Source organism: Carlito syrichta, unplaced genomic scaffold (genome assembly GCF_000164805.1).
Source record: "Carlito syrichta isolate Samal-C Ts95f unplaced genomic scaffold, Tarsius_syrichta-2.0.1 Scaffold308383, whole genome shotgun sequence".
Classification (NCBI taxonomy): Eukaryota; Metazoa; Chordata; class Mammalia; order Primates; family Tarsiidae; genus Carlito; species Carlito syrichta.
The window spans coordinates 95,024-120,397 of NW_007252479.1; the positions used below are offsets into that span (position 1 = coordinate 95,024).

Below are 25,374 nucleotides of genomic sequence, written 5' to 3' on the forward strand. Positions count from 1 at the left end.
TCTCTAAGATAATAATTGAGCAAGACAGACTGTTGATATCCTGGGGTGCCCTCGACCAGGATTATTTTCATCTAGGATTGAAAGCTGTCATGTAACCAGAGTGGTGTGTTTCCTGCAGTGCCCATATCTTGCACCAGTAGAGATGGGCCCTCCATCAAACCATGATCTGTAGCTGTAAAAGTGATACGAAAGGAGTCACATTCTCATTTTACATCTGCTTTTTTTCTCTTAAGGAGATCTCATTTTCTTTCAAGGATTAGAGCCCAGATTGTCTTGTAAGAAGGTGATAGTTGTGTTTGGGGAGATAATCTGGATTTCCTCTACAGGCACCACCACGGGAGCAGCATTGCTGGAGGACTGGTGAAGGGGGCTTTGTCTGTGGCTGCCTCTGCATACAAGGCCCTATTTGCTGGGCCCCCAGTCATTGCACAGGTCAGTGTGTGTTTTATTTTTCTGACCCTCAACTCAAGGTCACAGTGAAAGCAGTGGCCTCTTGTCTGTGTTGGAGAAGAACATGGCATTGTAGAAAGAGTATGAACTTTAGATAACCCACAGTTTTGCCACTTTTTAGCTGTATAACTCTAGCCAAGTTACTTAAGGGAGGAAAGGAGAAGTACCTAATGTTTGTTGAGCACCTACTTTCTGTAGAGAAAAGCTATTCCAGGTATTGGCACTACAACATGAGTAAGACATCAGGTCCTACCCAAAGACTATGGGAAACAAGAGAGGTACACAGACACAGTTATAGGGAAGATGCCATGTGGTACCATGATACCAGCACATGCCAGTGCTGTCAGACAGATGGAATGTCTCAGTTTGGTGGGACCAAGGAAAGCTTCCTGGTAGATGATGCCTGAGCTGAGTCCTAAAGGACAAAGTAAGTGTTCACCAGGAAGGAAGGCCAGAAAGGGCATTGTATTCTGGCAGTCTTACTGATCCATTTTTTAAATTTAAAAATAAAGGAGACTGGGCTCGGTGGCTCAGCCTATAATCACAGCACTTTGTGAGGCTGAGGCGAGTGAATTGCCTGAGCTCACAGGATCAAGACCAGCCCGGGCATCTTGGTGAGACCTCGTCTCTACAATAAATTAAAAAATCAGCTGGGCGTGGTAGCACATGCTTGTAGTTCCAGCTACTTGGAAGGCTGAGGTGGAAGGATTGCCCAAGCCTAGCAGGTTGATGCTGGGGTGGCCATGAGTGTGCCACTGTACTTCAGTCTGGGCGACAGAGTGAGACTCCAACTCAAAAAAAAAAGGAGGCATTGTAGACAGAGTAGCCAGTAAAAAGACTTGGAAATAGTGTGTGAATCTGGTTGGAGGAGGAGAATAAGAAAAGACCAAGCCGGGCTCTGTGGCTCAGCCTGTAATCCCAGCACTTTGGGAGGCTGAGGTGAGTGGATTGCCTGAGCCCACGGGTTCGAGACCCACCTGGGCAACTTGGTGAGACCTCATCTCTACAATAAAATAAAAAATTAGCTGGGCATGGTAGCGCGCGCCTGTAGTTCCAGCTACTTGGAAGGCTGAGGCGGAAGGATCACCAGCACCCAGCAGGTCGAAGATGCGGTGACCGGGAGCGGCCACTGCACTCCAGTCTGGGTGACAGAGTGAGACTCCAACTCAAAAAAAGACCAAATATGTAGACAAGATGCTGTGTTAAGGAATTTGGATTTTATTTTAAGGTCTTCCATGGAAGGGTTTTGTTTTGTTTTTGAGTCAGAGTCTCGCTGTTGCCCAGGCTGGAGTGCCATGGCATATTCACAGCCACCAGAGTCTCAACCTGCTGGGCTCAGGGAATCTTTCCGCCTCAGCCTTCCAAGTAGCTGTAACTACAGGCACATAACACCACGCCTGCTAATTTGTTGATTTGTTGTAGAGACAAGGTCTAGTCAAGTTGACCAGGCTGGTCTTGAACCCCTGGGCTCAGGCAGTCCTCTTGGTTTGGCCTCCCAAAGAGTTGGGATTATAGGCATGAGCCACTGGGCCTAGCTATGGAAAGGTTTTAAGGAAGTGGTTAACATGATCAGGTTTGTTTTTAGTAAGATCAAATGCTACAGGGTAGAGGCTGGTAGAGCCAGTAAAGAAACCCCTATGAGAATCCATTGGTGAAAAGTAAGGGTAGAAGAGCTAATTAAGAGATAGAAATGGCAAAACTTGGAGCCCATGATTAAGTGGCTAAAAAGAAGTCATGGATAAGTTTCTGTTTTAGGCAATCAGTACCATTCATTAAGATGGAACATGCTGGAGAAGGATGAATTTGAGTAGTAGAAGAAAATTAGATCAGTGTTGTTGGACAGTGTTGGGTTTGAGGCATATCCAGATAAAAGTAAATATAACCTGGAGTGCAGTTGGGTATATAGTTGTCTCTGGGTAACCAGGACTCCCCATAGATACTAAAACCCATAGATACTCAAGGCCCTTATATAAAACAGTGTACTATTTGCATATAACCTATGTATATCATCTTGTATGCTTTAGTTTTTTTAAGATAGGGTTTCGGCTGCATGCGGTGGCTCAGCTTGTAATCCCAGCACTTTGGGAGGCCGAGAGAATTGCCTGAGCCCGGGGATTCGAGACCAGCCTGGGCAACTTGGTGAGACCTCATCTCTACAATAAATCACAAAATAAAAAAAGTAGCTGGGCATAGTGGTGTGCGGCTGTAGTTCCAGCTACTTGGAAGGCTGAGGCAGAAGGATTGCCCAAACCCAGCAGGTTGAGTCTGTAGTGGCCATGAGCATGCCACTGCACTCCAGCCTAGGCAACAAGGGTGAGACTTCAACACCCCTCCCCCCCCCCAAAATCTGGTTGGAGGAGAAGAATAAGAAAAGACCAAGCCGGGCTCTGTGGCTCAGCCTGTAATCCCAGCACTTTGGGAGGCTGAGGTGAGTGGATTGCCTGAGCCCACGGGTTCGAGACCCACCTGGGCAACTTGGTGAGACCTCATCTCTACAATAAAATCAAAAATTAGCTGGGCGTGGTAGCGCGCGCCTGTAGTTCCAGCTACTTGGAAGGCTGAGGCGGAAGGATCACCAGCACCCAGCAGGTCGAAGATGCGGTGACCGGGAGCGGCCACTGCACTCCAGTCTGGGTGACAGAGTGAGACTCCAACTCAAAAAAAGACCAAATATGTAGACAAGATGCTGTCTATTATTCTGTTGACCAGTCTGGAACATAGTGGCACAATCATGACTCACTTTGGCCTCAAACTCCTGGGCTCAAGAGATCCTCCTGCCTCAGCCAGCTTCCCAAGTAGCTGGAATTACAAGTGCATGCCACCTTGCTCAGCAAATTTTTTTTTTTGTTTTTCGAGTTGGAGTCTCATTGTCACCCAGACTGGAGTGCAGTGGCACATTCCCAGCCACCGCAGCCTCAACCTACTGGGTTCTGGTGATCCTTCCTCCTCAACCTTCCAAGTAGCTGGAACTACAGGCGTGCGCTACCATGCCTGGCTAATTTTTTTGATTTATTGTAGAGATGAGGTCTTGCCAAGTTGCCCGGGCGGGTATCGAACCCGCGGGTTCAGGCAATCCACTCGCCTCGGCCTCCCAAAGTGCTGTGATTACAGACTGAGCCACCAAGCCCAGCCACTCAGCGAATTTAAAAAATTTTTTGTTGCCCAGGCTGGTCCTGAACTCCTGGCCTCAAGCAGTTCTGCCTCCCAAAGAATTGGGATTACAGATGTAGGCCAGTGTGCCCAACCCATTTCGTATACTTTAAATTATCTCTAGATTTCTTATACTCTCTAATGGGTATTATTTCTTATATTCTCTAATGGGTATTATTTCTTATACTCTCTGATGGGTATTATTTTATAACAATACATATATTATTGGGTGTAATACCTAATAAATGCTATGTAAATAGCATTTATTATACTATTATGTATACTGTTTTGTTTAGGGAATAAGACAGGAAAGAAAAGTCTGTACATGTTCCTTTTTTTTCCTCCTGAATATTTTCAATTCATGGTTGGTTGAATTCATAGGTATGGAACCCATGGATATAGAGGGAGAGTTTTGGCTTGCCAATAAAGTTTAAGAGTCACTTGTATACTTATTATAGCAGGAGCCATGTGATGGGATGAGATTATCTAGGAAAAATTAGGAAGGCAGAAAGCAGTCTCTAAGGATCAGGGAAAGGAGTATCCTACAAAGAAAACTGAGAACTAGGAGGAGAATGAGGAGTGAGTTCTATGGGAAGCATGTTTTAAGGAGGACATGGTCAATAATGTTGTATGCTGCAGAGGAGTGTGAATGGGTGGTGAGGAATTTGAGAGTGCAAATATGCCCACTTTCAAATAGCCAGGCGGCACTAGGCAGAAGCTAGGATGCATAGAGCAAGAGGAAGCATTTTTATAGATGAGTGAGACTTGAGATGGGTAAGCCAGTAGTGGAAGAGGTTAACACGATAAAGATGAAGGCAGCATAATTAATGGAGCAAGATTTCTGAAGTGGTGAGAAGTAATGAGATACAAAGCAAGGTACATGTGGGAGAATTGACCTGGAAAGGAGGGTGGATAATCTATTCTGAAATTTAGATGAAGGGAGCAGTAGAATTTGGTGTAGAGGGAGATGCCGGATATGTTGCTCAACATGTTTCCCTACTTTTTTCACCTTTATGTACTTTCTCAACAACTCTGCAGAGTAGGAGGTATGATCTGTCTTCATCTCATAAGTAAGGGGGTTGATACTCAGCACGTTTGGTAAGTAAATGGTAGATTAGGGTTTCAGCCAAGACCTGTCTGCCTCCAAAGTCAATAATCTTTCTACTACACAGCTTCACTGTTCCCAGTGTGTGAAATGGGGATGCTAATAGAACAAGGTTATTAGGAAGATTTAGGAAGGTAGTGTGTGTTCAACAGGGCTTGAGTAAATGTTGACTTTCTCTTACCTGATCCACTTCTATTCTTTAAGGGGCAACCCCCCCCCCAAACAAAACAAAAAACAAAGCCAAGAGGCTTCCTAGGTTGTAATTTTCTAAGCTGATTTTTTGTCTAGCCCCTTTGTGTGTGACAAATATCCCACACTATCTTTCACTAATGTTCCCTCTTATCTTGCTCATACTTGCCCCATCATCACAGTTACCTTTTTGTTCACAGGGCCTTGAGTGCTTATTTTCATTTCTTCATTTGGCCAAAGAATGCTTTTTCGTAAGCTCCCTCTCGAGCATTGTAGTTCTAAGGACAATTCATGAGTTCCCTGGTTTCCCTTGTCTCCTCCTTTGGGTCCAAACATGCCTAATGTAAAGCAGGGCCTTCCCTGTCCATACCCCTGAGATGACCCATTGGCATCAGGTGTACAAGTACCATACCATTGGGTCTAATTATCTAGTAACTTGAATAAATATGGAAAGACTAGAATGACTTAGAAGATGATAAAAATTTGTAAGATAAACATTTAAATTATACAGAAAATGTTCTGCTTTCTTGTCTCTGCACAGCCAGTAGTTTCTGAAGATCAGACAGCAGCCCTGATGGCCCATCTCTTTGAAATGGGATTCTGTGACAGGCAGCTGAACCTAAGGCTGCTGAAGAAACACAATTATAACATCCTGCAGGTTGTGACAGAACTTCTTCAGGTCAACAACAATGACTGGTACAGCCACCGCTATTGAGGAGTAACCTTGTATTAAATAACTCTGCCTGCTGCTCAGAGATGATCTTTAGTCTATCATTGGGGTGTGGAGTAGAAGCCCTTGCTTGTTTTCTAATCTGATGAATCTATATAGAACCCATCAAGACACTGCCTGTCAGTATTTTGGGGAGCAAATCAAAGACCAGAACTTAAATTTTCACTTTAGTCTTTGGATGAATAGTAGGAAGACAGTTTTTCAATTGACTTGGATAAAACTCCTTCATTTTAGAGCATTAAAGAGTGTAACTTGAACTTCCTATAGAACCATTCTTTTATTGAAGTTTTTTTCTTTGTTAATGTGAATCTTTTAATGGAAGTCTCTATTGTCAAGGTTTTAAAAGAAATTAACCTTGGAAGTTGTTTTCAAGATTGTCATAATTTGTTACCTACCCCAAGCCTCATAGCTATGTGGCATTGAAGTGACACACAGAGCACGATAGAAATGTTGCTAATCTTCCTTTCTCAAGGGGAGAGTCATTTTTCTGCAAAACTTAGCAATTGGCTCCATTTCTTTTTGAAGACTCCACTGCTGCATTTAAGAATACCCAACTTCAGGCTGGGCTAGGTGGCTCAGCCTGTAATCCCAGCACTTTGGGAGGCCGAGGCGAGAGAATTGCCTGAGCCCACGGGTTCAAGACCAGCCCAGACAACCTGGCGAGACCTCCTCTCTACAATAAATCAAAAATTAGCCAGGCACGGTGTGTGCCTGTAGTTCCAGCTACTTGGAAGGCTGAGGTAGAAGGATCGCCGGAGCCCAGCAGGTCAACATGTGCCATGAGTGTGCCTCTGCACTCCAGCCTAGGCAACAGAGTGAGACTCTGACTCAAAAAAAATAAATAAATAAAAGAATAACCAACTTCCATTATCTCTACATTTCAATGAAAGGGGAGGGAAGAGAGTGCTAATTAATCCACCAGCACCTATTGAGCAATGTCTGTTGCTGTTGTTGTAATTTTGCATACATTTTTATTTAAGGGAAAAAATTTAAGTAGGTAGTGTTGAAATATTTTGCTAATCCTACAGAGAAGGGGAGAAAAAAGCCTTCTGGTAATTAAAGGGAAAAGTAAATTTAAGATACCTTTTTTCTTAATGTCAGGGCAGACCTTATTTTACAGTAGAGGAGGAGACAGAAACATTTGAAAAGTGAAAGGCAGACTTCTAAAGGAGTCTCAGTAAATTTCAGGGTGGGCAAGCAAGTGTGTATAAGGCATGGAAAATGCTGGTGATTTCCTGTCAGAGGTTATCCAGTCTTAGAAGCATAGAACAGGAAGAGGCAGCAGGTGTTTTGCAAAACTTGGATGGAGGCAAATTCACTGAAAAATTTTTGATATGGCCAGGTGTGGTGGTTCACACCTGTAATCCTAGCACTTTGGGAGGCCAAGGTGGGAGAATTGCTTGAGGCCTGGTGTTCAAGACCAGCTTGGTCAATATAGCACGACCCTAGTTAAAAAAAAGTTTTGGGTTAACCCAGGATGAGTGGAAAAGAGCTTGCTTTCAGGGACTCAGGTTCTCATTCAGTTACAGAAGAGTGTCTTGTTGGTGAAGAAAGAGGTAACAAAAAACGCTGAAGATTTTATCCATGAAAATGACTTCCAGGAAAGGAAGAATCTGAACCCCAGTCCAAAGGGAGGAAGGATAAATTGGTATTGTTTAACCTGGTTGGTATTTATAATGAATAATTCTGTCATGAGCCGTAATGGTGTTTACACTATGACTCCTGAATGCTACTAAATAAACCAGGATTCAAACTGCAAGCCAACCAGGCTGTTCATTATTTTAAGTGTTTTTATCGGGGCTTTTGGGTAAAAGGCCGAGCAGCAGGGTGTGTGTGATTGGGTTGATTTCGGGCAGGACATGTCTTGACCATCAGCATCTTGTAGTAGAGATCCAGGAGCCCGGGCCATCCGCCCTGTTTTGCTTGTTCGTAACCATTTTACAAATGGTGAAGTAAATGTTATTTGAAACGCCTGCCCCGACTGGCTGGTCCTTGCGGAAGCATCCTCCGGGCCCTCGGGTGACCTTAGAAGAGCGGAGAGCGTCTCTGGCCACTGCGTTGGCGGTGGGGGGGCTGGGCTCCTTGGGGAGGAGGGGCGGGCCTGGGGTGGGGTTGGGGCAGAGCGTCCCGAGGAGTCGAGTCAAAGCCCCCTGCAAAGGCTGGGCTTACTGTTGCTGCTGTCGTCTGGAGGTAAGGTGCTCCGGAGACCTTTCCCTGCTTTCCCTTTCGGAGGCCAAGGGGCCTTCTGTGCCGCCTCCTCGCCGACACAGCCCTCCCCCCAGTACCAATCTCTACCAAGGGCCTCTCGGGGTGCTTGGTGGTGGGACTTGAAATCCTCCTCCAGTGAAGTCACACCATTTCCTTCCACACCCACTGGGCGGGCCCATGGCGAAGACCCCAAGTAGAGCGGGAATCAGCTTGGCCCTCCAGGGAGGCCAGGGTCTCTGCTCCCACCACCCTCGTGCCCACATTTGCTCCCCAGGACTGCTGAAGGGGACCAGTTGCTGGTTGGGCCCCCGCCCATCCTCCCCAGCCAGAGGCCCTCTTCAGCCCTAAGAGGTGCTGCAGAAGCCTGCCCTCTTGTTGCTGAGAGGAGGCGGAATCCCAGACCTGAACCAGGTGAGGCTCCCTTTGTTCCAGCCCAGGAAGATCTGAGTGTGGCTCACCTTACTATGCCAACCTTGAGACATTGGGGGAAAATCCAGATTTAGCCTTGAGTCTTCCTAGTGAAGGCTAGACCCTGAAATTACTGTGACCTTTCCGGGCTTTCTCACTTGGTTTGAGAAAGCAGTGAGGAAGATGTTTCTCTCCTCCTGGGACTTTTCTTTTTTTGAGTTGAAGTCTCATTCTGTCACCCAGACTGGAGTGCAGTAGGCACGCTTCTGGCCACTGCAGCCTCGACCTCCTGGGCTTCAGCGATCCTTCCGCCTCAGCCTTCCAAGTAGCTGGAACTACAGGCACGCGCTCCCACGCCCAGCTAATTTTTGATTTATTGTAGAGATGAGGTCTCGCCAAGTTGCCCAGAGCACTGGGATTACAGGTTGAGCTACCAAACCCCGCTCCGGGATTTTTTCAATAGGGTTCTCAACCACACCTGTCACCAGTCTAGCCCCCTTCCTCCTCAGTTCAAAGAATCTCTGCCCTATCCAGCTTCCTTACTTTGAAGGGGGATAACAGCTCAGCAACTTTCCCAGGAAAAAAATAAATGCTCTGCCATTTACTTCTGGAAGTCCCTTAAAGAGAAATACTTCTTTAGTTTTCCTTTTTGAAGGCATGTTGAGCTCTCTTACAATAATGAAAGGAGTTGACATGCATTTAGATTTCTGAGTCTTGTGTAACTGCTCAATTTTTCATATCCTATCTTCCTTAGGCTTGGGCTTCCTTGAACTGTGGCAGAGATCCTTACCAATCTAGAGAATTTAAACCCCAAATTACATCTGGTGTCAGTGCTAAACAAGCTTGGCACTGAACTTTGCTCTTTTCACATTTGTGAAAATTTCCTCCTAAAGGATGGGTGGGACATTCCCCCAGCTCAGCTCTCAAAAGGAAGATGAGAATAAGGCTATCCTGGCCCCCGATCCAGCCATGGGCAGCAAGGCTACCAGCTACTCCAGCACCTGCAGCAGCAAGCTTTTTTTTTTTTTTTTTTTGAGTTGGAGTCTCACTCTGTCGCTCAGACTGGAGTGCAGTGGCCACTCCCGGCCACCGCAGCCTCGACCTGCTGGGCTCCGGCGATCCTTCCGCCTCAGCCTTCCAAGTAGCCGGAATTACAGGCATGTGCTACCACGCCCAGCTGATTTTTTTGATTTATTGTAGAGATGAGGTCTCACTGCCCAGGCGGGTCTCGAACCTGCGGGATCAGGCAATCCACTCACCTCAGCCTCCCAAAGGTGCGGGATTACAGGCTGAGCCGCCGAGCCCGGCTAGCAAGCTTTTTTGTTCCTGTGGGTCTTGTGAAGGAGTTGCTGGTGCTTGCTTTGTGACTTATCCCACTGCCCAAGGCAGTGGCGAGATCCCCCAAGGTCAGTGGTCCAAGGCGCTGGAAGTAACTTGGGACCCAGGGGAAGCTCTTAGTCAGCTGGCCCAGGACCAGCCTATCTAGGCCTTTTTGAATGGGGTTAGAGCTCCCCCCAAGCTCTTGGTTCCCCAGTCTCAGGCTGACAGGGAGATATTTATGATCCCTGGGATCCTGAAGAGACCTGCCCTAGTATTCCTCAGTCCCTGGAGGGGAGGGGAGCATGTTTCCTGGAAGTAGTGATTCTCAGGGAAGCATGGGCATCACTGCACCAGGGCAATGCTGTATGTCTTAGGATTCAGTTCAAGGAGTTATAAATTACTTATGCAAAGAAGCTGGGCATGTCTGATTTGCTGGTGATGTTCAGAGATTCTTCATACCTGTTAATGGAAATCTCACTTTCATTCTAGAGGTGGCAGAGGTGAGCTACCAACTTTGGGAGCACAGCCCAGTGCTCCAAGTCCTGCCCCAGGGCAAAGACAGCAGGCTTCTGACATTGCTCTATGGGGTAGAGGGGTGCTTCTGGGAGACTGGTACAGGAAATATTTGTCATGGCTGCTTCTCGGCCCTTCCTCTCACCTTCTCTCTAGAGCTGGAGAGGCAGGTGGTGGCTCTCATCCTCTATGGGGACCAGAAGCTGAAGCCCAGGCGCACATAAGCCCTCTTCCTCCCCCAGCTCCACACACTGTCGCCACTGGGGGCTGCTCCACCTGTCTACCCATTTTGAACCCCCCTAATTTTTTTCCCATTAGTTCTTCCACCGAAAGCCTGAGCCTCACTGGACTCAGGGGTACTAGCTCCTATTTCCATGGATGTTCCTGGTTTAAGAAGCCCCAGGCACACTTGGTAGCCTTCCCTGAGCACCATTACTTCCAGGGAGCATGGCTCCAGGACAGGCCTTCTGGCTTTGCAAGTCCTCCCAGGAGGGAGTTAGCAAGCAGCTTTGACTGTAGTTGGTTTGGGAAAGATTTTTCTTTCCTTTTTTGGAGTCGGAGTCTCATTCTGTTGCCTGGGCTGGAGTGCAGTGGCATGCTCACGGCCACTGCAGCCTCGACCTGCTGGGCCCAGGTGATCCTTTCACCTCAGGCTTCCAAGTAGCTAGAACTACAGGCGCATGCCACCATGCTGGCTAATTTTTTAACTTACTGTAGAGATGAGGTGTTGCCATGTTGCTCAGGCTGGCCTTGAACCCCTGAGCTCAGGCAATCCTCTCGCCTCCACTTCCCAAAGTGCTGGGATTATAGGTGTGAGCCACCGCGTCCAGCTGGGAAAGTTCTTTTTTTTTTTTTGAGTTGGAGTCTCACTCTGTTGCCCAGACTGGAGTGCAGTGGCCGCTCCCGGTCACCGCAGCCTCGCCTGCTGGGCTCCGGTGATCCTTCCGCCTCAGCCTTCCGAGTAGCCGGAATTACAGGCATGCGCTACCACGCCCGGCTGATTTTTTGATTTATTGTAGAGATGAGGTCTTGCTGCCCAGGCAGGTCTCGAACCCGCGGGCTCAGGCAATCCACTCACCTCAGCATCCCAAAGGCACGGAATTACAGGCTGAGCCACCGAGCCCGGCTGAAAGTTATTTTTCTGAAACATTTCCCTTGCTGAGGTAGTTCAGACCTGCTTGTTTTCTTCCCACTAGAGATAGAAAACCTGCTGTTCCCTGTTCTGGGACACTTCACAACCTCAGAGGTAGCCCTGGGTTTCATCAGGGAAGGGGGTCTGTGCCCCTGTTTACGATGTGGGTTCATCTGACATTTTCTTTTTTTTTGGAGTCAGAGTCTCACTCTGTCACACAGGCTGGGTTGCAGTGGCATGCTGCTCATGGCCACCGTAGCCTGGACCTGCTGGGCTCAGGCGATCCTTCTGCCTCAACCTTCCAAGTAGCTGGAACCACAGGCATGTACCACCATGCATGGCTAATTTTTTGATTTATTGTAGAGACGAGGTCTTGCCATGTTGCCCGGGCTGATCTCGAACCCATGGGTGGGCTCAGGCAGTCCTCTCGCCTCAGCCTCCCAAAGTGTTGGGAATACAGGTATGAGCCATCGCACCTGGCTGACTTACTTTTATACTAATACTTTAGCATTTGTTGGGTTTTTGCCATGTGCAAGGACTTGTGATTTAGTGTTTTTTTCATGCATTAGCCCATAACAAATTCTATCAGGTCTTACAGTTGGCTCCATTATACAGGCAAGGAGACTGAGACTTAGAGAGGTTATGTGGGTGCTCAATGTTATTGGGTCAATGGGAACAGACAGCTGGGTGCAGAAGCCAGCAATCCTGCCTCCCACTCCTGGACCACATCTGGGAAGCTAAATGTGCAATTGTTGGTGGGGGCGGTGTGCAGAAGAGGAGCTTTGTGTATGGGGAGGAGTGTCTGAACCCCCTCCCTAAGTTTCCTTGGTGTTCAGACTCCTCCTCCCTATCCTAGGTCCTGCTTTCCCACAGGAAGCTGTGTTCTTGGTGGTGCTCATCTGCCTGGTGACTGTCTCCATCATGTTTTTCCTGTTTCCCCGGTTCATCACCATGCAGCCCGCTGGCCTCACTCCTCCACCGTGACCTTTGATGAGGCTGATATTCACCTCAACATGAGGTGAGTGGGTTCCCTGGGCTCCAGCCCCGCTTTTCCAGCAGTACTTGACTGTAGCCTTTGTCTGGAGTTTTGGCCCTGGGCACGGGTAGCTAAAGGGTGCTGGGAGCCTGGGAAGAAGCAGGGGCAACTATGAACTCATGACAGATGCAGAGGATTGAGACTCTATATAGCAAGGGGTCAGAATCAGGGCCAGGAAAAGACATCTTAGGGCGAGTGGGGGTGGCGCTGCCTGTGACACCCCGGCTGGGCAGGAGAGAGGCTGTGTAGTGTGAGCCTGGATCCTGAGCCAGCTCAACCTCTTAGAACTGACCCCTCACCCTTAAGAGCCCCTCCAAGTAGCTCCCGGTCCTGGTCCTCTGCACCTGAGGCCCACAGTGAGAGAGCCAGGCTTCTGCAGCTCTTTGGTTTCTCCCTCCTAAGCATGGGCCACCCACACTTCTCCCTTTCCTTGTCTTTATCCCCAGAATGTCCTAAACATCTCCGACAGGAACTACTAACCCATTACAGTGACCGAGCTGACCATCGAGGTTCTGCACCTGTCTCTCGTGGTGGGGCAGGTCTCCGATAGCCTCCTCCTACACATCGGCCCTTTGGACAGTGAACAGGTGACTCTTCTCTCCTAGGCAACCCTGCCCACAATTGTGTGGATGCATGTGGTGATGGGAAGGGGGCAGCCAGAGTTGGGGCCAATCCTGTGCCTGTTTGATTGACAGATCTTTTATGCAATAGCTAACAGGATATGGGATGAAAACACATAGTGAGTACTCCATGCCCTCAGCCTCTTTCCTGGCCTGGAAGCCCATTTAATAGCCGCCAGGTATCCTGATTGCTTAGCAGACTCTGCAGCTAGCACCTAGCCTGCCTTCTTGTGGCTAAGGCATCAATATACGATGGTTCAGGGTTCCCAGCCTCTGCCTGTTTGGACCTAGATTGAAATGAAAAACAGGCTGGAATTAGGTTAATCTTTATAGGATATAGCCTGGACTCTTCATCCTCAGTCACGGAGGAAGATAAATGTCTTGTTTTCTGCTGAGAGAGGAGCTGACCTGGGCCAAACAAATAGGTCAGAGTGACAGTGCAGCAGGACAACCACGCCTACCTTAGAGGGGGAGGGAAGAAGTTGGAGTGACATCTTGGGGGGGCCCTATGGAAGGGAGACGATCTGGGGGGCAAGCAACCTGGAGCCTGCCAAGCATCCTCTGAGCTTTCTGACAGGCTGCTCCATGTGAAACCAGGTTCCGTGTTCTCTCTCGTAGCAAAATTACCTGTACCTGGCTGATAATCAAAGTCCACCAAGTGCTTTTGCACATCCAGTAAGTAGGGCTTGGAGCTCTGGTATCCCCTCTCCCACTTCTGACTTTAGACTCCCCTCAGCTCCCCTTTCTCTTGGGCAGGGGAAGTCACCCAGGTTGACCCCATGAATCTCTGTTGGCTCTTGGGAATAGCAAGTCCAGCCCCTTTTCTAGGTCTTATCTTGCTTATAAGCTATTGGGGCGACAGTCACATGACTGTCTGGAAGCTGCCGGAACACAGGTGGGGGCAGCCGTTGTGGGTACTTTGGAAGGGAGAAGGGGAGAGGGAGGGAGCCACCCCCCCAACCCCAGAGAGCAGAACAGGCCCAGAGCTTTTCTCTTCCTCGACATGGCAATGAGATATGCTTCCTCTCCAGGGGCACCCTGACTTGTTCCTACCTGAGCCATTCAGAGCAGCTGGTCTTCCAGAACCATGAATATTTGGACTGCCGCGGAAACACACTGGTGCCCCACCTGCTGATCTCTCACCTGCTGTGATCTGTCTGCTGTCCCTGCACTGCAGGCACCTGCCAGCCCGTTCTGTATCCCACAACTCCATAGTGACCAAGGAAGGACTGTAGCGGCTTTGCTAGAGGAAAAGCCTCACCCCCATGCCTTTGTACACACATCTTCTGATTTCCTCAGGTTCTTTCAGGGGCCACAGATTCTGCCCTCAGCCTGTCTTGGGAAAATCTGATCTGACATTTTCTTGAGGTGCTGTAGAGTCCCTGGAGTGGCCCCTTCCCTTTCTGTACTGAACACCTTGGTCCAAGCTCCGCTGGGGCTGGCCCTCCTTTTGTCTGTAAAGAAAGCTGTGGTTTTATCTGGCTTTTAAAACATGGACCTTTTTCAAGTTTTTCATTCGGTGACAAGAAAATGACTTCCAGGACATCCAGTGCTATCTCCAAGGCCTTTTAGGGGACCATAGGTTTTTCTTCCTGTGTCTGTCTGCTTTGGTCATGTGACAAAATGATGTTGATGGCCTGCTTCTCTCTGGTAACTTGTCCCCACCCCTCTGACAGTTCAGTCAAGGCCCTCTGGCCCTCTGTCCTTCCTGGTGGAGATATGAGCATGGGTGGGCTGGGAAAGCTGAATTTGAAGTAGGATGGATGGAGAGGGGAAGAGGTGACAGGACTTGGTAATGACTTCCCTGGTTCCTAGGAAGACAGAGCCATTCTTCAGCTAAAGCTTCTCTTCTCTATTCAAGTGTCACTATTCTCTTCATAGCAGGAGCCAAAGTAGGAGAAGGGAGGCAGCACCTGGTACCCCCCGGACCTACGTGGGAAAAACAGCCAAAGGCGTTTATTACAGTAAAAGGCATTTATTACAGGAAGGTCTTTGAGCTCACACCCTGAGCTGAGCCCCTGTGGGTGGACACGAGCAGGTCCAACAGTGGGCCCGGCTGTCCTCTTCTGAAAGTCTGCAGGAGGCGAAGTGGTCAGTACCAAGCTGGAACTGGGACTCTGTGTCCCCACCTTAGCCTATAATCAGGGCCCACTCTACTCCCCTCTGGGTGTTGACAGTGTGGAGCAGCACATCAGCAGGGACTGGTATAGCCCCTCCTGTCACTCAGCTGGAGCTAAGCCCTGGATAGTCCCTAGGGTCCCACCAGGCTTCTAGTGGAAGTGGTCTGGGTACTTCAGCAGAATAGGAAGGGTATCTGCTTGTTAAAGTAGCTAGGTCTTTAGAGCCTGGAGGATCCGTAGAGCCCAGGAGTTCAAGAGCAACATTAGTGAGACCCTGTTTCTTTCTTTCTTTGTTTGAATGGAGAGGAGGGAGAGGTGACAGGACTTGGTAACCAGCTGACTGGGGGCATGAAGGGAAGGTGTCCGTGCTGTCTCCAAGCTCAGCTCAAGGTGGTGCCAGCAAGAGCACAGAATTCCAGGGAGGCCAGGTTGGAGCTGCTGTGTGTAGGTCACACAGGATTGTACAGGATTTATATTGTATTCAATAAACTACATTGCACAGTGTTCCAAAGTCTCCTAGGAGTGGGAAGAGAGCCAGCAGGCACTCCCTATTTCACATTTTTTTTTTTGAGTTGGAGTCTCACTTTGACACCCAGGCTGCAGTGCAGTGGCATGCTGCTCATGGCCACCACAGCCTCGAACTGCTGGGTTCAGGTGATCCTTCTGCCTCAGCCTTCCAAGTAGCTGGAACTTCAGGGATGCGCCACCATGCATGGCTAATTTTTTAATTTATTGTAGAGCTGAGGTCTCGCCATGTTGCCCAGGCTGGTCTCGAACCCGCAGGCTCAGGCAATCCTCTCTCTCGCCTTAGCCTCCCAAGTGCTGAGATTATAGGCGTGAGCCACTAAGCCCAGCTTATTTCACAGTTTCTAAATGTTCCAGTGAGAGTCAAGGTCTCCCATAGGCTTCTGAGCCTCTCTGATCATATGTCCAGCTTTTCTGGCTTCTCAGAGATTCTGCATAGGAGGTCTCTCTCCTTCTAGCAGTCTAAGATCTCTTTGACTTTAATATTCTGTTCTGTGCCTCCCCCGATTATTTTCCCCATCAGGAAATGTCCCTGGGTTGCCTGAGATGGGCTCCTTCACTCTGAAGGCAGGCCGTGCTCTGTGAGCTCCAGTGAAATGACCCGCCAGATCCCTCAGACCCAGATCGTGATTGAGGTGACTGAGGCAGCCTTTCTCACCATGGGGGAAGAAAGGGTTTCCCAGGCCTGGCACCTTCCTGGAGCCTGACACCTTGGGCTGGTGAAGGAGGTGCCAGGTCCTTTGGAGTCTCAGCTGCCTCTGTCAGGTCTGTGGCCCCTCCTTTTTCTGGGTCAGTGTCCTGAGCCCCCTTTCCTCTGAGCTCTCCTGCCCCCACCATCCACTTAACAGGCATTGTTCTGGGCTTGGGGGGTCCCTTCCTGCTGCTGCCCCAGGCCTTCTCTGGTGTGATGCAGACCCTACTTCCTCTCAGTAAGCATGGGCGTCGGGGGAAGGGTGGTCGGGGGAAGGGTGATGGCTCCGGTGATGTCACAGCCTGAAGCCCCCAACAGACCTACCATTGCTGAATAAGGGCAGGCAGTAATAGCAGCAGGAGTTGCATACTAGGGGGTCCAAGACCAAGTTCTCCCACTGGCTCTGCCTCAAAAAGCATGGCATTGCCTTTTACTCTCTTTCTACCCTCTCCATCCTTTTGGGTCCTGCTCCCTCCCTCCCCTCACCCCAGTCTTGCAAAACTGACCAGTTTCTTGATTCTTCCCTGGAAGGAATCATGTTTTACTTCCATCTTGCCTTCTAGAATGGGTGGCTTCTGGGGTGGAGATGTTGCTTGTCTGCCTTTTGGGGATGGCCAGTGGGGTCTTGGATTCAGTGTCTGGATCTCTCACCACTGCTGTACGTAATCCGTAGACTGAAAAGAGAGAGACAAGAAGTGCGACAAGTTAGCAGCTTCTGGTTTCAGAAGGTTGTGCTAAGCCCTTCAAGGCTAAAACAATCCAAGAGAACTGTAGTAGCCCAGTCCTTGTCCTAGAAGTGCTCATGTTGAGTTCTGTGTCAGAGAAACTTCCAGAGCTTGCATCGTCTTATATTCTTGTTAAAAGTGACCATCCTGAGCCAGGCATGGTGGCTCACTTTGGGAAGTGAAGGTGAGAGGATTGCCTGAGCTCAGGGGAAAAAAGAGAGACGGAATCTCACTATGTTGCTCAGAATGGACTCGAACTCCTGAGCTCATGTGATCCTCCCATCTTAGCCTCCCAAGTAGCTCAGACTACATAGGCACCCACCACTGCTTCCACCTGACTTCCTATGCAGATATTTTTAATAGGGGGAGGGAAATGAAGAAATGGATCATACAGACCCCCTCCCCTCACTCCTAAGGAAGCCTCTCTGGATGCCACTCATACAGGTGTGTGCACACACACAAGTTCACACATGTGTGTGCATACGCAAACACTCAACCAGAGACTGTTGCACCCTGTGTCTGTCTCACCTTGAGTCGCGAATATGTGTATTCGGTGGGGCTAGATTGGCATGGGTTCACGAGATCTGATAGTTAAACAAAGCACAGGTTACTCATCCAGTTTACTGAAGACAGGACATGGCATATGGACTCTGGACTTCCTACCAGATGTCTGGGGCCCAGGAGGGGCAGGGGGTGAGGGCAGGTTTCTCCTTGGGTCAAGGCACACACTGAGCCCTCCCTGAAAGTTTGCAACAAAGAATCTGGGTCTTGGCTCCCTGTGTATGTGGATAAACTTCGTGTGTAAGTAAACCTACAGCTCACGTCCCACCCTCTGACCAGCCCTACCTCCTCTACCACCCTAACCCTGGAAGAGGGACCGACAACATCGCAGCCACCCTCTGCAGAAGGTGGCAGGCTTCTTTACAACCCTAGGTTGATGCAAACCCATCCAGGGGGAGTAGCTACCAAGGCGGGAAAGGCTGAGGGTACTAGGGAGAGTTCAGGGTGGGGTGGCAGATGGGGACTCTGGACTCTAGGGCCAGGACAGGAGCGGGGGGCTCTCCTCACCACCTCCCACACCCAGACACATGTCTGGAGCCTATGAGGGTTTTCTGCCCCCCTGGAATCTATTGCTCATACAGTGGGATCGCCCTCCAGCTTACTGGGCCCCACGGAGCCAAGCTGGCCACCTGGCCTTTGGGAATCCTTCTGGAGATGGCACTTGGAGGTGCTCTGAGTAGAAGGGTCTTGAGAACTTTGTTGCGTTGGCTGAGGTGGTGGCTGTGGCTGTGTCTGCGCTGATGGCTGCTGCAGTGCTGGCTGAGGGGGTGGCTGCTCCTCCATTGGTGACTGTGATTTCCCCGGTGCTGGATATGGGACCTTCAACCCCGTAGGGGCCTGGGGCTTCTTCTCTGGTTGGCATTCCTCCTCTTGGTGTTCCTCCTTATGGTGTTTCTTCAGTTCCTGGTAAGAAGCCCCCAGCAAGCAACCTCCTCTCTCCTTACCCAGTCACCCATTTGCCAGAGAAACTCCAGGGAGCAAGACAAGCAAAGAGAGAGGAGTGGGGGGTGGTGGTCTCTGTTCTCTAGAGTTGGAGGCTGAAGCTGGGGCCTGTGCCATCTTCTTCACCCACCATGACACCCAAGAACTGATTCTGGGTGTCGGGACCCTGGCACAGCTGCAGCCCAGGAAATAGCCCTGTCTCTGAGCACCTACTTCCCAGCTTGGGAGCTGGGCACTGCAAGCAGTTTTCAGTGCTTGAGAATAAATAATTCCATGCAAGCACTCTGATTTTTTATAGCCCATGAGTGCTACTAACTTTGCAAATGCTTTGAAACAGCAATGTCTGATAAAATATGATGTGTAACCCATCCATCTAAAATGTGATCAATATGAAATATTAATGAGATATTTTATATTCTTTGTTTTCATACTAAGTCTTCAAAACCCAGCATGCACATCTTAATTTGGATGCTAATTTTTCACTTTAAAAAACTATCTTTAAAATTATTTTTAAAAACTATTTAAAAAATTTATTTTTTTGAGTCAGAGTCTCACTCTGTTGCCCAGGCTGGAGTGCAGTGGCAAAATCGTGACTCACTGCAGCCTTGACCTCCTGGGCTCAAGTGATCCTTCCATCTCAGTCTCCCGAGTAGCTGGGACTACAGGCACATGCCCGTGCCCAGTTAATCTTTTTACTTTTTTTAGAGACAGGGTCTCACTATGTTGTCTTGGCTGGTCTCAGACTCTCGGGCTCAAGATGCTCCCACCTCAGTCTCTCAAAGTGCTGGGATTACAGACATGAGTCACTGTGCCTGGCCTCGAAAATATTGAATCTATATTTAGATATAATGTACTGTTGAGAGTCACGTGCACGTTGTCCCAAACATGCTTAAAGTGTTTCCAGTATGTAAATTGAGTATTTGTTTTAAAATTTAAATTAATTACATTTATATACAATTTAAAATTTAGTTCTGCAGTCTCACTAGTCACATTCCAAGGGCTCGGCAGCACACAGTCTGGTGGCTACCCTACTGGACCAAGTACACCTGCCCTCTCTCAGGCTAGTACAGCCTGGCCCCTCCCACGCACCTGCTCTTTCTGCTGCAGCTGCTGCTGCTGCTGGGCCATCAGCCACCTCCTCCGGTCCAAAGCCATCTGCCGGCGCTTGGCCTCCCAGTGGTAGGCACTCCCCATGAAGGCAGGATGGTAGAAGGCCCAGGCGGGGGTGAGGACAGGTGGAGCCCAGGATCCTACCCTACCCCACTGCTCCCATCACCCCTGCCTCTATTTACAAATACTCCTCTATTTGTAACCAGAACCGCCTCACAATGTGGCCACTGCCAAGGCAACTGGGCAGGCCCCGCCTGCCTTGCTGGAGGAGGAAAGTGTTTTTCCCAAGGTTCCCCAGGGAGCATCTGCAAAGTACCTTTCTATACAGGATCTTGAGCAGGTAGGAGACACCTTCTGACCTTAGCTTTGACTCTCAGTAGACCCCAAGGACAATTCTGTAGTAGTCTTTTCTCTCTGGCTTCTCTCCCCCACTTTTCCCAGGAAGCTTCCAGTGTCATCTCTGGCCCCCTGCCTACTGCTCCCCACTTAGTTCTCTGGAATTACCTTTCCCTCATTTCACCATCTCTCCTTTCCCCATCTCTGTACCACCCTTCCCCATAAATCTGCTGAGACAGAATGAAAGAAAATACAAATCCTACTAAGCCTCACTGAGGTCTGAGGCCCAGAAGGCTAAGTGGCTTATTAGAAAGTATACTAGTCCTGGGGAATTTTTGAGTTGGGGGTCTCACTCTGTGTCTAGGCTGGAGTGCACTGGCACAATCACAGCATACTACAGCCTCGATCTGGGCTAAGAGAGTCTCCTGCCTCAACCTCCCGAGTAGCCAGGACTATAGGCATGCACCACCCTGTCTGGCTAACTTTTTTTTTTTGTAAAGACCAGGTCTTACACCCAGGCTGATCTCAAATACCTTGGCTCAAGCAATCCTCTCGCCTCAGCCTCCTAAAGTCCTGGGATTACAAGTGTGAGTTACCATGCCTGGCCTGAGGATTTCTAAGGCTAGGCTCTAGCCTAGTGTCCACCTCTTCTTACGACCCTGGAGATTCTAAGTAACCTGTCTGGACCTTGCTTATAGGATGAGTATCACCTGTAACCTTCTTCACAGACCTGGTATAAGGACCAAATGGAGTAATGGATGAAAAATATACAAGATAAAGTTTGAAATTGTTTAGCTACAGGTTGGTATTGTTTGTTTGTTTGTTCAAATTGGAGTCTCACTGTGTTGCCCAGGCTGAAGTGCAGTGGCATGCTCAGGGCCACTGCAGCCTTGATCTTCTAGGCTCAGGTGATCCTTCCACCTCAGCCTTTCAATAGTTGGAACTACAGGCATGTACTACCACGCCTGGCTTTTTAAAAAAAATTTATTGTAGAGATGAAGTCTCACCAAGTTGCCCAGGTTGGTCTTAAACCCCTGAGTTTAGGCAATCTTCTCGCCTCGGCCTCCCAAAGTGCTGGGATTACAGGCTTGAGCCACCGTGCCTGGCCAGCATTATTTATTATCCTACCTGACTCTTCCAGGGACTTTGTCCCCAGTAGGTGGAGTGACCAGGTGAGAAGATCATTCCCCAGAAGCCCAGGAAAGCTTTTAGGGGCAAGAGCTGTGTTCTTAAAATCACCCCGCGTACAGAACAGGCACTGTGGCTAATGCCTGTAATCCCAGAACTTTAGGAAGCCAAGGCAAGAGGAATGCCTAAGCCCAGGAGTTCAAGACCAGCTGGGGCAACCTGGCAAGACCTCATCTCTACAATAAAGAAGAAAATTAGCCAAGTGTAGTGGTGCGTGTCTGTAGTTCCAGCTACATAAGGCTGAAGCCAAAGAATGACCTGACCCAGCAGGTGGAATCTTCAGTAGCTGTGATTACGCCACTGCATCACAGCCTGGGCAAGAGTGATACTCCGACTCCAAAAAAATCACCCCAAGTAGGCTGGGCGCCTTGGCTCATGCCTGTAATCCCAGCATGCCCGGCTAAATATATTTTGATTTTTTTGTAGACAATGTCTTGCTATGTTGCCCAGGCTGGTCTCAAACTTCAGGGCTTAAAGAATCCCTCCTCTTTGACCTCTTTCCTCTTGCCTCTGCCTCCCAAAGTGCTGGGATTATAGGTATGACCCACCATGCCTGGTGTGTTAGTAGCTGAGTGCTAGTAGCTGAGCTCAGTGGCTCATGCCTATAATCCCAGCACTTTGGGAGGCTGAGGTAAGAGGATTGCCTGAACTCATGGGTTTGAGACCAGCCTGGGCAGGTTGGCAAGAACTCATCTCTATAATAAATTAAAAAATTAGCCGGGTGTGGTGGTACATGCCTGTAGTTCCAGCTACTTGGAAGGCTGAGGCTGAAGGATCACCTGAGCCCGGCAGGTTGAGGCTGCAGTGGCCATGAGCATGCCACTGCATTCCAGCCTGGGCAACAGAGTGAGACTCCAACTTAAAAACAAACAAACAAACAAAACCAGCAGCAAAGTCAGGTAAGTTCTGTGAAATACCAGCTGCATTATTAATTAGTTGTGTAAACAGAGTCAAGTGCTCTACCTCTCTGATCTGTTTCCTCACCTGTAAAGGAGGAGTAATAGTACTTCCATCCTGGAATGGGCAGACACTGGACACAGGTAGGGGAGGGAGGGAGCGGGACACATAGCAACACAGTGACTGCATGGCCCACTATCAGGGGTAGAGTGGGCCAGCTAGAAGCCCAGACTTCCCTTGAATGCAACCTACCTCTGTAGTTAATCTCCACTTGTACATCACAACGCTAAAATAAAATAAAATAAAAATACCTCCATCCTAGAGGGACTGGCAAATTAAAAGAAATAATCTAGTCAAACACAAGGTTCAATAAGCAGACGCTTTTTTTCCCCTACAGTATTTCATGATGTCTAAATGTCATGAATTATTGAGAGGCCCATTATTGTATGTACTCTGGAGGAAGACAGTGTTGCCGGGTAGAGTACAGTGTGATGCTCTGTGAGTTCTTTGGCCCACCACAGAAGGAATTCAGAGTGGATCCAGTATAGTTTTAAGACAGAATTTATGAGAGAGAGAGAGAGAGAGAGAGAGAGAGAGAGAGAGAGAGAGAAGGCTACATGCCAGACAGACATGGGTGTCTTGAGAGAAAGTCTGTGCACTTGCCTTTAACAAGAAACTTTAGCTCAGCCTGTAATCCCAGCACTTTGGGAGGCCGAGGCGAATGGATTGCCTGCGCCCACGGGTTCGAGATGAACCCGGGCAACTTGATGAGACCTCGTCTCTACAATACATAAAAGATTAGCCGGGTGTGGTATTGCGCGCCTGTAGTTCCAGCTACTTGGAAGGCTGAGGCAGAAGGATCACCTGAGCTCAGCAGGTTGACGCTGGGGTAGTCGTGAGTGTGCCACTGTACTCCAGCCTGGGCGACAGAGTGAGGCTCCAACTCAGAAAAACCCAAAAACCCAAATACAACCAAGAACTTTTATATACTTTTACAATGACTATTCAACTAACCATTGAACTAACAGTGGTGAGCTGTAGGTGTCTCGTTTTGATGACCATGTCTCAACTTTCAAAGGTCACAAGGACTTTCTAAATAATTAAAATCAATGCCAAACTAGATTTGGGCTTTTCTTAAACCATCAGGCCTGTGATTTGGGTTCTTCCCTACTGCTTTTGTGATTTGCTGCTCTCGTGAAACCATATTCCAGCCACGGGGTTGTCAGGTCCAGTGTGCCTGGTTGGTCAGGTGAGTGTTGCGTACTGATTAGAAAAGGTGTCTGAACTCAACTCTTCCGTATTTTAAAACAAACTGTCTGCAAGGAACTTATCTATGTCTCACCTATACTAAAATAACATGCCTCAAAAGGTTAAAAGGAAAAAAAAGATGCTGCCGTATAAACAGCAGCAGTGTTTTTTCCTGGCATAGAATGTAAGATGCATTCTGGTTTCTGAAATGAAAAAGGATGAAAAAATGTGTCTTAGAATAAATGAAATCAGGTGCCAGCATGGAGTGTGGTCACCTGATCTAGTGGCTCAGTCTGTCCATCAGCTGGATAACTTTGAATGCTCCCTCTCTGGGCACTAGTTCTCTCCTGGACCAGGTCAACACAGAATGCCTAACTCTCAGGAAGTCGTGGGAGGCCACGACTGAGAGGCGAGGCTGCCTTTGCTGCTCTCTGCTGCCCCCTGCTGCTGGCAGGAGAAAATCGAGTCTTGGTGAAGCTGTTGGCCCAGAGTCCATAGAAAAGCCCAGAGCAGGAAAAGGAACCAGCTGATCCTCAATCCCCTTGTGATCTGAAACACTAGGCTTTCAGCAGCCTGGTTTCCAGTTTCTTGAATCTCCACCACACAGCTGAGTCCATCTCTTGGAAGCTCTGGTGAGTTCAAATCTCCTTTTGAAACTCAGTTCCCCACCTATTCACGGTGGATTATAAACTCTGATCCGCTTTCCTCTAGTATGGATGGGAATACAGATCTTCTGGGAGTACAGATAGAAAACCTCCAGCTGAGGGTAGGGTCTCCTTATACTTTTGCAGGAGGAAAAGAAAGAAGGCTGAGGACGTTGGGAAGGCAGTCTAGGCAGCCTCAATTTTATCAGGGATCAAATGAGATAAACAATGTCTTGCGTTTGGGGCTTCTGAAAGAACAGAAAGAAAATGCCGACACTTGCTGGCACACAGTGGACACTTAAAAACAGTACCTGGGAAACCAAATTAGCAAGCACAAGATAGCCTGATAACCTTGGAAGTTTGCAGAGAGGTGGTGAAATAGTGAGGATGCGGGGTCTTAATAATTACTACCAGCCAGGAGATTTGCTCATCTTTTTATTTTTTTCTGAGTTTGAGTCTCACTCTTGCTCAGGCTGGAGTGTAGTGACACACTCATGGCTAGCGCAGCCTCTATCTGCACTCAGGTGCTCCTTCAGCCTCAGCCTTCCAAGTAGCTGGAACTACACTTGAATAACACCAAGCCCGGCTAATTTTTGGATTTCTTGTAGAGATGAGGTCTCCCCAAGTTGCTCAGGCTGGTCTTGAACTCTTGGGCTCAGGCAATCCACTTTCCTCAAACTCCCAAAGTGCTGGGATTACAGGCATGAGCCACCGGTGCCCCACTAGATGTGCTCATTACTTTCTTTGTATACACCCACCCCACAATTTAATATTCACTCATTCATTCATTTATTTATTCAGCAATGACATACTGATTGGCCATGATATGCCAGGCACTGTTCTAACTGCTAGAGATATAAAAGTGAAAAAAAGTGACAAAGATCTCTGCTCAAGAACTTGCATTCTGTTAAACTAAAAGACAGTAAACACAGAAATGTATAAAATTTCATGTGATGGCCAGTGTGGTGGCACACCTGTAACCCTGGCTACATGGGAGGCTGAAGCAGGAGGATTTCTTGAGCCTAAGAGTTCAAATTCAGACAAGGCAACATAGTGAGCCCTGGAGGGAAAATGTCAGATAAAAAGTGCCATGAGTAAAATCAAGTCAGGTAAGGGAGAACAAAGATCCTATGTGAATGAGGGAAGAAGAAACCCAGGACAATATGCATATCTATAATCCCATCTTGAAGATTGCTTGAGTCCAAAAGTTGGAGACCAGCCTAGGCAACATAGCAAGACCTTGTCTCAACAAAAAATAAAAAAAATTAGCTGGGTGCAGGGGCTCACATCCTGTAATCCCAGCACTTTGGGAGGTGGAAGCAAGAGGACTGTCCAAAGAGGAGTCTCCAAAGGTTCGAGACTAACCTGGGCAACAATGGCGAGACCTCGTCTCTACAATCAATTAAAAAATTAGTCAAAAATTGTGGCATTCAGCCAGGCTCGGTGGCTCAGCCTTTGGGAAACTAAGGTGAGTGGATTGCCTGAGCCCGCGGGTTCGAGACCCGCGTGGGCAGCGAGACCTCATC

The 25,374-nt window shown here is 48.6% G+C and overlaps 1 protein-coding gene and 1 pseudogene across 7 annotated transcripts in view; both read left to right on the top strand.

The window, feature by feature from the left end:
* The window catches only part of NBR1 (NBR1, autophagy cargo receptor), a 33,357-nt gene extending 27,464 nt beyond the window's left edge, over nt 1-5,893 (top strand). For 6 of the 7 annotated variants that reach the window (XR_504777.1, XM_008065449.1, XM_008065447.1 and 3 more), the window contains 2 exons: nt 327-432; nt 5,436-5,893. Coding sequence is in view for 6 of the 7 variants with exons in the window: in XM_008065449.1 (XP_008063640.1) it covers nt 327-432; nt 5,436-5,609 (280 nt within the window). In the remaining variant the exon portion in view is untranslated. The remainder of the gene's footprint in view (nt 1-326; nt 433-5,435) is intronic. The other variant, XM_021716223.1, reaches the window with a different exon arrangement.
* A 3,241-nt stretch (nt 5,894-9,134) lies between these two features.
* Nucleotides 9,135-14,013, top strand: LOC103267880 (annotated as a pseudogene).
* Nucleotides 14,014-25,374: the final 11,361 nt, after the last annotated feature.